Source organism: Bombina bombina, chromosome 7 (assembly GCF_027579735.1).
Source record: "Bombina bombina isolate aBomBom1 chromosome 7, aBomBom1.pri, whole genome shotgun sequence".
In the NCBI taxonomy this organism is placed as follows: Eukaryota; Metazoa; Chordata; class Amphibia; order Anura; family Bombinatoridae; genus Bombina; species Bombina bombina.
Genome location: NC_069505.1, coordinates 593,584,368 through 593,599,754, shown reverse-complemented (window position 1 = coordinate 593,599,754; position 15,387 = coordinate 593,584,368). Strand labels below are relative to the sequence as shown.

General features: G+C 41.1%; 1 protein-coding gene across 1 annotated transcript; it reads left to right on the top strand.

The window, feature by feature from the left end:
* Positions 1-4,780: 4,780 nt before the first annotated feature.
* Positions 4,781-6,887, top strand: LOC128667168 (E3 ubiquitin/ISG15 ligase TRIM25-like). Its single transcript, XM_053722100.1, has one exon. It carries the CDS (start codon positions 4,790-4,792, stop codon positions 6,374-6,376), a length of 1,587 nt encoding a protein of 528 aa, XP_053578075.1. The 5' UTR covers positions 4,781-4,789; the 3' UTR covers positions 6,377-6,887.
* The last annotated feature ends 8,500 nt before the right edge of the window (positions 6,888-15,387 follow it).

Below are 15,387 nucleotides of genomic sequence, written 5' to 3'. Positions count from 1 at the left end.
TCTGCATTAAAGCAATACTTTCTGTCATATATATTTCAGTATTAGAACAGTTACGGCGAAGACGTAAAAATTTGCCATAAGGTATAGCTTTTAAAGTACTGGGTGGATGGGCACTAGAGTTATGTAGGAGGGTATTGGTAGCTGTTTCATTCCTATAAATGGTGGTATTAATAAAACCATCATCATTCTTAAATATGGTCAGGTCTAAGAAACAGATTTTCTGTTGACTAGCTGAATAAGTCAATTGTATGTTCTTTTGGTTCTTATTTAATTTCTGCATAAATATTTCCAATTCAACAGATGTACCCTCCCAGATGAATAGCACGTTGTCTATATATCTTAACCACAAGGATATGTGGTCAGTATATAATTTTAATTGGTCTGAGAATACGGAGAATAGTTCCCAATCAAAAATCAATAAATTATATATTTACATTGTGGACATTTGTCCATACTTATTTCATCACTTTATATTATTACAGCGTACTTGTGGGGCAACATACAGCATACAATGACAGGTCCAAATAGTAAGACATACTAAGGCATTTCTAATGGCCATGCAGATAAGGATTGGGTTATAAAACACTATTTGCTCAGTCCTGATTTTGCTAGCATTAACAAAGTTATTGGGGCATCTAATATATTAGACCGGTAGGCTGTTTTGTTTTACGAATGTAGATGTATAACCGTTGCTTAGTTACGGTATTCTCTTTTAATTTAGCTTTTTCAGTTGGCCTGTTGGGGCTTCCTTAGTGCCGCCTGGCGCATGCGCAGTTGCGCTTGGCAGACGCTTCCGGAAGTAACGGCAGGCAGATCTGGACGTTTGCACATGGTAAGAGGGTTTATATTGGGGTATGTGTGATATTGTTTTTTATGTTTGACAAAGGGGGAGACCCCGAAACGTTACAGCTGATTAAATACCACTGAGGTGTTTATGTCAAGTCCTACGAGTGCGGTCTCAGTTATTTTTGCTTTTGCATATATATATATATATATATATATATATACACACACACGTTTATGTATGTGTGTGTGTATGTATATATATATATATTATAAAAATGGATGCTCCTACATCGATCAGTTGCACATAAATCTCCAATATACAATTAAATAGAAAAAGTGAAAAAAATAAAAACATTGAAACATAAATTGTAGTAGAAATATAGTTTATTGAATAAATTACAAACATTCTATTTCTAAAGTACACACGTCCTCAGCAAAACCATAACACTCTACTTGGTGATAACCAACATATATGTCTCTCTCTTGTAACTCATTCACAGGACATACGTTTATTATTTTCCCCCTTTGCATGTAAGACTTTGCCTGGGGAAGGTTTAGCTTTGCAAAGGCAGTAGGGTGCTTGTAAAGGATTTTGCACTGATAAAAATACCTTACATGCAAAGGTGGAAATAACAAATGGAAAATATCTCCATGAAATTGAGTTCTAATTATTTTTTTACATACAGATATGCAACAGGGTTAGCCTTTAAAAAATCAACATTATAAATTATAAAAGCAAGTAGGGTGCTTTCTAACATCATCTTTTTAATGGTACAAAATGACATGCTGGGTAACAAAGGATTGTAATATACAAAAGAAAAGTAAAAATGTATGTAGCAGGGTTAGCCAATAAAAGGCATAAAGGATAGATAAATACATTTCGTAGCTTTTTGTATTTTCGATCTATTCTTTTATGCTAACCCTGTTGCATAGCTGTATGTTTACAATTAGAAGACCGCAATTGCATGCAGAGATTTTGCGTTTATTATTTACCCCCTTTGCATGTAAGACTTTGCCTGGGGAAGGTTTAGCTTTGCAAAGGCAGTAGGGTGCTTGTAAAGGATTTTGCACAGATAAAAATACCTTACATGTAAAGGTGGAAATAACAAATGGAAAATATCTCCATGAAATTGAGTTCTAATTATTTTTTTTACATACAGATATGCAACAGGGTTAGCCTTAAAAAAATCAACATTATAAATTATAAAAGCAAGTAGGGTGCTTTCTAACATCATCTTTCTAATGGTGCAAAATGACATGCTGTGTAACAAAGGATTGTAATATACAAAAGAAAAGTACAAATGTATATAGCAGGGTTAGCCTTAAAAAGAGACTAGAGTGTTTTTGTAGGTACGATAAGTAAAATTTCTCGTATTTCAAGATCCAAATTTCCTGCAGAGTATCAGTGAAAGACTTTATGAAAAATAAATGTTAAAAAGAGAAGTAGCAGGGTTAGCCTATAAAGTAAAAATAAATTGCTAATTATAAAAGCAAGTAGGGTGCTTTCTAAGGTATAAAAAATATAAATTCCATTATTGCCTGCAGAGGATCAATGGAACACAATATAAAATATACATTTACAAATAGATATGTAGCATGGGTAGCCTATAATTTAAAAATATGGATGATAATTATAAAATAAGTAATTGTAAGTGCAAAATTACACAGACTTACTATAAAATGGGAACATTATAATTTTTTTAAATAAATTAAATTATTTTTTAATAGTGAAAATGTTCATGCAAGGGGAGCAAAATAAATATGCTACAATTATGTGGGTGCACTAAAATATATTAGACAGGGAAGCACTATAATGTGGCACCAATCCAACTGACATGAAAGGGAACAGCTCCTGCTCTAAATGCTATTCAGCAGAGCTGCTTCCTTTCATGCTGTGCCTGCTTGTAATTTATAAAGACAATGGTGCACGTCTGAGGGGGAGTCACGTGCACGTGCAAGGGGGAGTCACGTGCACGTGCAAGGGGGGGTCACGTGCACGTGCAATGGGTCACGTGCACACTCACATGCACACACAATGGGGGAAAAATGCAAATAGGCTCATCTTGGATTGGAAGATAAAATTTGTCACTCGCAGTGAGCCCATCCTCCTCTAGGCGTGGGACAAGCCTCAGAACAATTGGTAAAACAGACAGGAGAAAAGTAAGTTTTATAATCATTTTACTAAGTTTTTATGTTGAATGCTCATATACATTATAAACTTAATCCTCTATGTGGCTGTATATTTATTTTAGTTTTGTATTTTGTGCTGTGCTCATTGGTCCTTTAAGTATTAATACATTTGGTTTAAAAGTTGCACCAAACACTTCACATTGAAGATGAACACATTTATTTAAAGGGACAGTCAAGTCCAAAAAAACTTTCATGATTCAAATAGGGCATGTAATTTTAAACAACTTTCCAATTTACTTTTTATCACCAATTTTGCTTTGTTTTCTTGGTATTCTTAGTTGAAAGCTAAACCTAAAAGGTTCATATGCTAATTTCTTAGACCTTGAAGGCCACCTCTAACATGAAAGCATTTTGACAGTTGTTCACCACTAGAGGGCATTAGTTCATGTGTTTCACATAGATAACATTGAGCTAACGCACGTTAATTTACCGAGGTGTGAGCACTGATTGGCTAAAATGCAAGTCTGTCAAATGAACTGAAATAAGGGGGCAGTCTGCAGATTCTTAGATACAAGGTAATTTACAAAGATAAAACGTGTATTATAATAACTGTGTTTTGTTATGCAAAACTGGGGAATGGGTAATAAAGGTATTATCTATCTTTTTAAACAACAACATTTCTGGTGTTGACTGTCCCTTTAAGTATATTTTCTGATATTGCAGAACTCAGAGTGCTGTATATAAGTATCCTTTGTAGTAGACTTTACCTACTAACATAGATATCATTTTTTGTTTTGATACATAGCACTTTAGATACATAATAGGCATATAACAAATTATTTTAGAAAATATTGAAAGTTCTGAAAATAAATTATGTAGTGCCATTGTTATTTTTCTTTAGAAATAAACTTTACTTTGGGTCTCTAGACAAAACAGATATATTTTTGTGAGCACATAAAGACACATTCCTTAACAAAACTACATGTGTTGTGCTTTTTACTTTTAAAAAAAATATTTGGGGTCTTGTGAAAAGTGATTCTCTTTCAAATAAGGGACCTTTGTGATCTTTGGCTAGTAAAGAAGCTGAGATTGATGGGTTTGACCACCCTCCCCCCATCCAGCTGAATTCACTACCAGTCACTCCCTGGTTCTGACCCTACTGTGATGTCACCATGCGAATGTGTGTGATGTCACTGGCACTACCGTGTAGCCTTCGGAGCACTACCCCCTATACCAGCACCAATCAGTCTGTAGTGTGCGGATCACAGACAACTGCGTCATATTAGTGATCCCCCCTTAATGACACAATGGGACACCATACGCACACAGACAGCAATACACATAATGATATGTTGTCATCCTGCAAATTAAAGGGGTTAACCTATGAAATTTGAGCAATTAATAATATGATAATCAAATTTCATTTATCTTTGTAATTACGTGTTTGTACCTTTAAGAAATATAAATATAACAATCTGTTTATTGCAAGTCATGAAATTATTAGTGATGTGAAAACAATTTGCATTAAATCACATTAAGTGTCATCAGAATTGAAAGAACGTTCTAGTATAAAAAAAAATATGTTTTAGCAACTTATTGTGAAACAAATTCCTTTCTTTTAAATTGCATTTAACCCTTGCTAGTGGGTAAAATACATAAACAAAGTTGTACTCCTAATATTTCATGTGATGTCATCAGATACACAAATTACAGAGCACTACAGAACATTTATCAGAGTTTACAAACCTGCCCTGGTCACTACAGTCTGGGACATAAAGAGTTAACAGGCAGAGCACACAGTTACGTAACTGCCACGCCCTTGTGCTGAATAGGAAGATAATGTAAGTTTCGTTTCCTGCTGCTGAATTCAAGAATGGCGACTGCTGATCTGAGAGAGGAGCTAACCTGCCCCATCTGCCTGAGCATTTATACAGATCCTGTAACTCTCAGCTGTGGCCATAACTTCTGCCTGGGCTGTATTGAGAGTGTGCTGGGTACCCAGGAGGGGTCTGGGCTTTATACCTGTCCTGAGTGCAGAAAGGGATTCAGTAACCGACCTGAGCTGCAGAGGAACATAGCGCTGTGTAATGTAATGAAGCATTTACAGATTACTCAGCCAGAGCAAATAGACACTGGGGTCTTCTGCACTTACTGTGTTCACTCTCCTGTACCTGCTGCTAAATCATGTCTGCTGTGTGAGGCTTCTCTGTGTGACACCCACCTGAGGGTACACAGCAAGTCTGAGGAACACGTCTTAACTGAACCCACCACTTCCTGGGGTAACAGAAAATGCTACAAACACAAGAAGCTGCTGGAATATTACTGCACTGAGGATGCTGCCTGTATCTGTGTGTCCTGCTCCCTGGCCGGAGAGCACAGGGGACACCAGGTGGAGCTGCTGAATGAGGCTTCTGAGAAGAAGAAAGAGAAACTGAGAGATGTTCTGCAGAAACTGACCACAAAGAGAGAGAAGACTGAGAAAAGAGCCCAGAGTCTGCAGGAGCACAGGAGAGGGGTGCAAGAGAAAGCAGCTGGTGTAACAGAGCGACTCACTGCCCTGATTAGGGACATCAGGAAACAGCTGGAAGACCTAGAGAAGCGAGTCCTGAGTGACATCACCCGGCAGCAGGAGCAGGTTTTACTCACAATCTCTGATGTGATCCAGCAGCTGGAAAAAGAGAAGGACGAGCTGACCAGGAAGATGAGTCACATTGAGGAGCTGTGCAACATGACTGACCCATTAACTGTCCTACAAGAACAGGAATCACACAGAGATGACTTTTGTGGTGCTGAGAAGGGAGATAATGAGGTCACACAGAGAGGTGATAAACAGGTCCCTGCTGGGGGGGATTTAGATGAGGGTCTGATCTCAGTGACCTTATACAGAGGTTTAGCTGATATTGTGACTGATGTACAGAGAGAGATCTATGTGCAGGTGACATCAGACATATTACTGGATATAAACACAGCTAATAATAATGTTATTGTATCAGGTGACCTGAAAACTGCATCCTGCTCAGTTATAAACCAGCAGCGACCAGAAACACCAGAGAGATTTACAGATTATGCTCAGGTATTAAGCACCAGGAGCTTTTCCTCAGGACGACATTCCTGGGAAGTGCAGATCAGTATATCAGGGGGCTGGAGTGTAGGGGTTTGTTATACCAGTATGGAGAGGGGAGGACGTCAGTCTGTGATAGGAGATAATAACAAGTCCTGGTGTTTGTGGGGTTATAATAAAGATCTTTACATGACACATAACACAATAGAAACCTCATTACACCCCCCTCTATCATGTGACACAGTAAGAATACTGCTGGATTATGAGGCTGGGCGTCTGACCTTTTATGAGCTGTGTGACCCGATCAGACACTTACACACCGTCACTGTCACCTTCACTGAGCCTCTTCATGCTGCATTCTGTGTATGGGATGATGCCTGTGTGAGAATCCTGCACTAGATACACTGATAATAATAATAATAATGCTGCATTCTGTGTATATAAAGATGGTACCTGTGTGAGAATCCTGCACTAGATACACTGTCACATAATAATAATGCTGTATTCTGTGTATATAAAGATGGTACCTGTGTGAGAATCCTGCACTAGATACACTGTCACATAATAATAATGCTGCATTCTGTGTATATAAAGATGGTGCCTGTGTGAGAATCCTGCACTAGATACACTGTCACATAATAATAATGCTGCATTCTGTGTATATAAAGATGGTGCCTGTGTGAGAATCCTGCACTAGATACACTGTCACATAATAATAATGCTGCATTCTGTGTATATAAAGATGGTGCCTGGGTGAGAATCCTGCACTAGATACACTGTCACATAATAATAATGCTGCATTCTGTGTATATAAAGATGGTACCTGTGTGAGAATCCTGCACTAGATACACTGTCACATAATAATAATGCTGCATTCTGTGTATATAAAGATGGTGCCTGGGTGAGAATCCTGCGCTAGATACACTGTCACATAATAATAATGCTGCATTCTGTGTATATAAAGATGATGCCTGTGTGAGAATCCTGCGCTAGATACACTGTCACATAATAATAATTCTTCATTCTGTGTATATAAAGATGGTGCCTGTGTGAGAATCCTGCACTAGATACACTGTCACATAATAATAATGCTGCATTCTGTGTATATAAAGATGATGCCTGTGTGAGAATCCTGCGCTAGATACACTGTCACATAATAATAATGCTGCATTCTGTGTATATAAAGATGGTGCCTGTGTGAGAATCCTGCACTAGATACACTGTCACATAATAATAATGCTGCATTCTGTGTATATAAAGATGGTGCCTGTGTGAGAATCCTGCACTAGATACACTGTCACATAATAATAATGCTGCATTCTGTGTATATAAAGATGGTGCCTGGGTGAGAATCCTGCGCTAGATACCCTGTCACATAATAATAATGCTGTATTCTGTGTATATAAAGATGGTCCCTGTGTGAGAATCCTGCACTAGATACACTGTCACATAATAATAATGCTGCATTCTGTGTATATAAAGATGGTGCCTGGGTGAGAATCCTGCACTAGATACACTGTCACATAATAATAATGCTGCATTCTGTATATATAAAGATGCTGACTGGGTGAGAATCCTGCGCTAGATACACTGTCACATAATAATAATGCTGCATTCTGTGTATATAAAGACGGTGCCTGTGTGAGAATCATGCACTAGATACACTGTCACATAATAATAATGCTGCATTCTGTGTATATAAAGATGGTGCCTGTGTGAGAATCCTGCGCTAGATACACTGTCACATAATAATAATGCTGCATTCTGTGTATATAAAGATGGTGCCTGGGTGAGAATCCTGCACTAGATACACTGTCACATAATAATAATGCTGCATTCTGTGTATATAAAGATGGTACCTGTGTGAGAATCCTGCACTAGATACACTGTCACATAATAATAATGCTGCATTCTGTGTATATAAAGATGGTGCCTGTGTGAGAATCCTGCACTAGATACACTGTCACATAATAATAATGCTGCATTCTGTGTATATAAAGATGGTGTCTGTGTGAGAATCCTGCACTAGATACACTGTCACATAATAATAATGCTGCATTCTGTGTATTTAAAGATGGTGCCTGTGTGAGAATCCTGCACTAGATACACTGTCACATAATAATAATGCTGCATTCTGTGTATATAAAGATGGTGCCTGGGTGAGAATCCTGCGCTAGATACACTGTCACATAATAATAATGCTGCATTCTGTGTATATAAAGATGGTGCCTGTGTGAGAATCCTGCACTAGATACACTGATAATAATAATAATGCTGCTGCCTGTGAGCCAGTGATGTCTGTGTATTGTGCACATTGTGTATGAACTGGGGATGAAATAAAATAAGATATTTGTGCATGAAAGTCTGGTCTCCTTATGTTACTATAAGCAGGTGTAGGCAGGGGGCCATCAGGGGAAGGGGTCCTACCTGACTGGTATTTTACTGGTAGCAGCTAGTTCCCATCCCTCTAAAGGACCTTCTGACATCACAGCTGTCACATGACTACACTGATCACATGGTACAGAGAGATGAGGAAGCAGAAGGGTGGGAGATTCAAAATCAAATCAATCGGAAACTGCTGATTTACTTCTGCAGCTGTGTGTTTTGTATTGTGTACTGTCTATTGTATGTTATGTACTGTCTATTGTATGTTGTGTACTGTGTGTTATGTATCGTGTACTGTGTGTTATGTACTGTGTATTGTGTGTTATGTACTGTGTGTTTTGTACTGTGTATTGTGTGTTTTGTACTGTGTATTGTGTACTGTGTGTTGTGTACTGTGTGTTATGTACTTTGTACTTTGTATTATGTACGGTGTATTGTGTTATGTACTGTGTACTGTGTGCTATGTACTGTGTATTGCGTACTGTTTATTGCATACTGTTTATTGCGTACTGTGTGTTATGTACTAAGTGCTATGTACTGTGTATTACGTACTGTTATATTGTGTGCTATGTACTTTGTATTGCGTACTGTTATTTTTTGTGTACTGTGTGTTATTTACTGTGTATTGTGTACTGTGTGTTATTTACTGTATATTGTGTACTGTGTGTTATGAATTGTGTACTGTGTGTTATGTACTGTTTTATTTACTGTGTATGTTGTTATATTTACTGTATATTGTGTACTTTGTGTTATGTATTGTGTACTGCAGTTAGGGTAATAGGGGTTAAGGGCTGGTGCAGTTAGGGTGATAGGGGATAAGGGCTGGTGCAGTTAGGGTAATACGGGATGGGGGCAGGTGCAGTTAGGGTAATAGGGGATAAAGGCAGATGAAGTTAGGGTAATAGGGGTAAGAGCAGGTACAGTTAGGGTAATAGGGGATAAGGGCTGGTGCAGTTAGGGTAATAGGGGTAAGAGCAGGTACAGTTAGGGTAATAGGGGATAAGGGCTGGTGCAGTTAGGGTAATAGGGGTAAGAGCAGGTACAGTTAGGGTAATAGGGGATAAGGGCAGGTGCAGTTAGGGTAATAGGGTATAAGGGCAGGTGCAGTTAGGGTAATAGGGGATAAGGGCGGATGCAGTTAGGGTTATAGGGGATAAGAGCAGGTGCAGTTAGGGTAATAGGGGATAAGGGCAGATGCAGTTAGGGTAATAGAGGATAAGGTCAGGTGCAGTTAGGGTAATAGGGGATAAGAGCAGGTGCAGTTAGGGTAATAGGGGATAAGGGCAGGTGCAGTTAGGGTAATAGAGGATAAGGGCAGGTGCAGTTAGGGTAATAGGGGATAAGGGCAGGTGCAGTTAGGGTAATAGGGGATAAGGGCAGGTGCAGTTAGGGTAATAGGGGATAAGGGCAGGTGCAGTTAGGGCAATAGGGGATAAGGGCAGGTGCAGTTAGGGCAATAGGGGATAAGGGCAGGTGCAGTGAGGGTAATAGGGGGTAAGGGCTGGTGCAGTTAGGGTAATAGGGGATAAGGGCTGGTGCAGTTAGGGTAATAGGGGATAAGGACAGGTGCAGTGAGGGTAATAGGGGGTAAGGGCTGGTGCAGTTAGGGTAATAGGGGGTAAGGGCAGGTGCAGTTAGGGCAATAGGGGATAAGGGCAGGTTCAGTTAGTGTAATAGGGGATAAGGGCTGGTACAGATAGGGTTAATAGGGGATAAGGGCAGGTGGAGTTAGGGTAATAGGGGATAGGGGCAGGTGCAGTTAGTGTAATAGGGGATAAGGGCTGGTGCAGATAGTGTTAATAGGGGATAACAGCAGGTGCAGTTAGGGTAATAGGGGATGGGGGCAGGTGCAGTTAGGGTAACAGGGGATAAGAGCAGGTGCAGCTAGGGTAATAGGAGATAAGAGCAGGTGCAGTTAGGGTAATAGGGGATAAGGGCTGGTGCAGTTAGGGTAATAGGGGATAAGGGCTGGTGCAGTTAGGGTAATAGGGGATAAGGGCTGGTGCAGTTAGGGTAATAGGGGATAAGGGCAGGTACAGTTAGGGTAATAGGGGATAAGGGCAGGTGCAGTTAGGGTTAATAGGGGATAAGGGCTGGTGCAGTTAGGGTAATAGGGGATAAGGGCAGGTGCAGTAAGGGTTAATAGGGGATAAGGGCTGGTGCAGTTAGGGTAATAGGGGATAAGGGCAGGTGCAGTTAGGGTTAATAGGGGATAAGGGCAGGTGCAGTTAGGGTAATAGGGGATAAGGGCTGATGCAGAGAGGGTTAATAGGGGATAAGGGCAGGTGCAGTTAGGGTAATAGGGGATAAGGGCTGATGCAGAGAGGGTTAATAGGGGATAAGGGCAGGTGCAGTTAGGGTAATAGGGGATAAGGGCAGGTGCAGTTAGGGTAATAGGGGATAAGGGCAGGTGCAGTTAGTGTAATAGGGGATAAGGGCAGGTGCAGTTAGGGTAATAGGGGATGGGGGCAGGTGCAGTTAGTGTAATAGGGGATAAGGGCAGGTGCAGTTAGGGTTAATAGGGGATAAGGGCAGGTGCAGTTAGGGTAATAGGGGATAAGGGCTGATGCAGAGAGGGTTAATAGGGGATAAGGGCAGGTGCAGTTAGGGTAATAGGGGATAAGGGCTGATGCAGAGAGGGTTAATAGGGGATAAGGGCAGGTGCAGTTAGGGTAATAGGGGATAAGGGCAGGTGCAGTTAGGGTAATAGGGGATAAGGGCAGGTGCAGTTAGTGTAATAGGGGATAAGGGCAGGTGCAGTTAGGGTAATAGGGGATGGGGGCAGGTGCAGTTAGTGTAATAGGGGATAAGGGCAGGTGCAGTTAGGGTAATAGGGGATGGGGGCAGGTGCAGTTAGGGTAATAGGGGATGGGGGCAGGTGCAGTTAGGGTAATAGGGGATAAGGGCAGGTGCAGTTAGGGTAATAGGGGATAAGGGCAGGTGCAGATAGGGTAATAGGGGATAAGGGCAGGTGCAGTTAGGTAATAGGGGATAAGGGAAGGTGCAGTTAGGGTAATAGGGGATAAGGACAGGTGTAGTTAGGGTAATAGGGGGTAAGGGCAGGTGCAGTTAGGGTAATAGGGGATAAGGGCTGGTGCAGTTAGGGTAATAGGGGATAAGGGCGGCTGCAGTTAGGGTAATAGGGGATAAGGGCAGGTGCAGTTAGGGTAATAGGGGATAATACTGAGAGTCTGTAGGAGGAGGGGGTGGGCAAAATTAATTAAAATTAAAATTTCATGCTCTATCTGAATCGCGAAAGAAAAAAATTGGGTTCAGTGCCCTTTTAAGGGGGGTCATAAGAGCGGGCTGATTTATGAGGATTCTTATATACCAAAAACCGACGATGTTACAGACGTGAAAATTGGTTTTAGATTTTCCTTTAAAAATAAAGAAATACGTGTTTTAACATTTCCAAAAAATCCACTTAAGGGGGGTCAAAAGGAGGGGGGAGATGTGAAAATTGGTATTTAGATTACGAGAACTAACGAAAACTCAAGAAGTTCATGTCAGCAAGGGTGCAACCCGAACAGGCACACACGTGAGTTCACATGTCGTTGCGAGTGGTCAGGTTTTTCGCTATTTTTTACAAATCACAAAATCCACGTGAGCGAAGCCGCGGGCAACAGCTAGTATCTAATATAGAGGTAACAGATTAAGGTTATATCTAATACAGAAGTGTCAGTTTATGGTGATGTGCAATATGAAGGTAACAGCTTATGAAGGTGTTTAATAGATGGGTAACATTCTATGATTATACCTAATAGAGGTAACAACTGTTGACTACATGTAATACATAGGTAACAATTTGTGGCTATATCTAATATAGAGGTAACTTCTTATAGATATGTCTGTCTGTACAGTATGTGTGTGTATATTTACTTTATTTACTAAGTGCCAAGAAATTCCCCAGCACTGGCCATGTGTACAACTGATACAGCAATACAATGCATGTAAGCGACAAGAGGTGATGTTAGAAGATACAAGGAGCAGGTCATTGTTGGACCTTAGGGGGTAGGCTGGAGTATACAGTATATGTTAACCTCTTAATGACAACTGACGTACCAGGTACGTCATGCAAAAAACGAATAGTTAATGACAATAGACGTACCTGGTATGTCAGTTGTCTAACAGAGTGCTGGAAGCGATCGCAATCGCTTCCAGCAGCTCTCAGGGTATTGCAGTGACGCCTCGATATGGAGGCATCCTGCAATACCTTTTTACAAGCCTCTGATGCAGAGAGAGCCACTCTGTGGCCCTCTCTGCACCGGTAGCAATGGTGCCATTCGTTGGTGGGTGGGAGCGTAACAGGGAGACTGGTGGGCGGCCCATCGCTACCTGGCATCCGATTCCTGTAAGTGCAATGTGTACGCCGGGAGCGTGCGGGGCTGTGTGCGCAATCGGTGTAGATTCCAAGCGGGGGCATCTGAGGACTGTCCGTTCTCCTATGGTCCCTAAATAGAAGCCGTGTGTTGACATTTCTGAATTGTGTAAGAATGCCCATATTCAATATTCATATTCAGCTTCTATTTAGGGACCATAGGAGAACGACAGTCCTCAGATGCCCCCGCTTAGAATCTACACCACACGCATTATAATAAATATATATGACCGGAGCTGAAGATATGTGCGCGGCATCTTAGTGCATAACCGTGAGTGATAACAGTATGTGCAGCTGGACGTGTTGTGCGTGAATACTGCGGTATACCGTGCATTGTGTGTTAGTTTGCTTTACTCCCCGTATGTAGTAGTACATGCCAGCAGCCTCCTCCTTGTAGCTTGTGACTAATAAGCAGGGTGCTCTACTAGTTATCAAAGTTTACATTGCATATAATGTACTATATACGCAATATTCTCCAAGCTTTTGTGCACGTCTCGTTTGCTCAATTATCCCCTTAGCGATACGCTATGTTGCAGCATTGTGGGCTGTGCGTGAGTATGAGCATTGAATATGGGCATTACAGCTATGTTAGAAAGCATGATCATACTCACGCACAGCCCACAATGCTGCAACACATAATAACAGCCAACTTGTGGGGCTCAGTCTGAAAACGGAGGGGGACAGCTGGCAGGCAAGTAAACAATTAGAAGGGGGAACAGGGTGCTGGGCACGGGGCCCAGTGAGTGAGATTCCCTATTCCCCTGCACAGTGGAACAGTCACGGAGGGGATTGTAATTGACATGTATTAGCAGCTCCAGCATGGGGGCTGGCTATAAGGACACTAGCTAGGGAGCGAGGAAAAACTCCTTGCTTTGTAGCTAGTGTGTCCTACGAACGTATTCTTATGGAGTGAAACTTTGTCATCAATTTTAGAAGCTTTAGCAGAAAAATTGCTAATACATGTCAATTACAAACTTTATATTCTTTGAATTCTTTATTTAAATACCCCATATTTTTTTGAGTGCATAATGTCCCTTTAAGTGTAAGAAAATAGAAAAATGGTCTGGTCATTAAGGGGTTAATTAGTGAGGATATGTAGTGAAATTACCAGGGAGTGAATTAGCTGCATAATGGTGTCAGCGCTCAGATATGGATGAATATGGAAATATTACGTAGGTGGTTGCGGCAGGATGAAGAGAGCAGTTGGATGTGGAGGATGAAGGAAGGATTGGTGTCAAGTGTAACTCAGAGGCAGCAGGTTTGGGGTGATGTCGTCTACAGTGATAGAAAAGTCAGAAATCAGAGTAGAGCTACAGGGGGGATTAGAAGGAGCTCAGTCTTGGGCATGTTAATGTTTAGAGGGTGAGAGGCCATTCATGAAGAAATGCCAGATAAGCAGTCACTGACATCAGAAAGGACAGAGGGAGAGAGTAGGGGTAGATCTGAGTGTCATCAGCATACAGGTGATATTTGAAGCCATAGCTACAGATAAGTTTACCCATTGAAGTACAAATGGAGAAGAGTAGAGGACCCAGGACAGAGCCTTGAGATATTCCAACAGACCGAGGCATTTAAGAGGCGTAGGAGTAGTCAGAAAATGACACACAGAAGGATCTGTTAGAAAGATAAGAGTGGACCCAAAAGAGACCCGTGCCACAGAGACCAAGAGAGCTGAGAGTCTGTAGGAGGAGGGGGTGGTCAACAGTATCAATGGCAGCTGAGAGGTCAAGTAAGATGAGTATAGAGTAGGGACCATTACTTTTAGCAGAAAGAAGATCATTAGTAACCTTGGTGAGGGCAGTTTCAGTTGAGTGTTGGAGATGAAAGTCAGATTGCAGGTGGTCAAGCAAGGAGCTGGATGACAGGAAGAGGGTTAGGGGGTCATAAACTAGTTTTTCCAGGAGTTGTGATGTTAGAAGAAGCAGTGATATGGTGAGGTAGTTTGCAGGAGAATAAGGCTCAAGAGAGGGTTTTTTGAGTATGGGAGTGACCTTTGTATGTTTGAAAGAAGATGGGAATGAACTGGAAGAAAGGGATAGGTTGAAGATGTGAGTAATAATAATACACTTAAATAGTTTGTAAAGCGCAATGTATGAACCGCAGTAGTAAAAAACAAACACCAGGCTCCCAATCAATCAATCTTATTTAACACTTATGAAAATATATTTTATCGCATGATATTGTGTACACATACACCTTAAATTGCTATGGAAACTCTGCTACCTGAATGGAATTTTAGCTTTCTATTCACTGTGCATTCGCATTATCTAACAGGAATAATTTTTAATGTGGCCCCTCCTAGACATCTATTACCTGAGACATATCTGCGTTAAGAGCACCATTCTCCTGATTCAGCAATAAATATTAACCATCCCCTGCTAGTGGTATTGAAGAACAATATATTGTGCATTAACAGTCTTAAGGTTTCATGTTGCTTGCATTTCTGGTCTACACTTGTAATCTAGGGCATAGTGGTTAAACCCTTAACGCCGTTAGGATGTTCCATGGTGTCCTACCTTCACTGGGCTTTAGCGTCATTAGGACAGCATGGAACGTCCTAGCCGTTCTGCTGTACTGAAGCAGCTATGACTTCCTAACTGGGATCGTTGACTGGAGAGCTTGCCTGACGTCATAGACACTTTCCCCC

Excerpts from the sequence above, each read along its gene's own strand:
- LOC128667168 (XM_053722100.1), top strand. The coding sequence starts at position 4,790 with ATGGCGACTGCTGATCTGAGAGAGGAGCTAACCTGCCCCATCTGCCTG.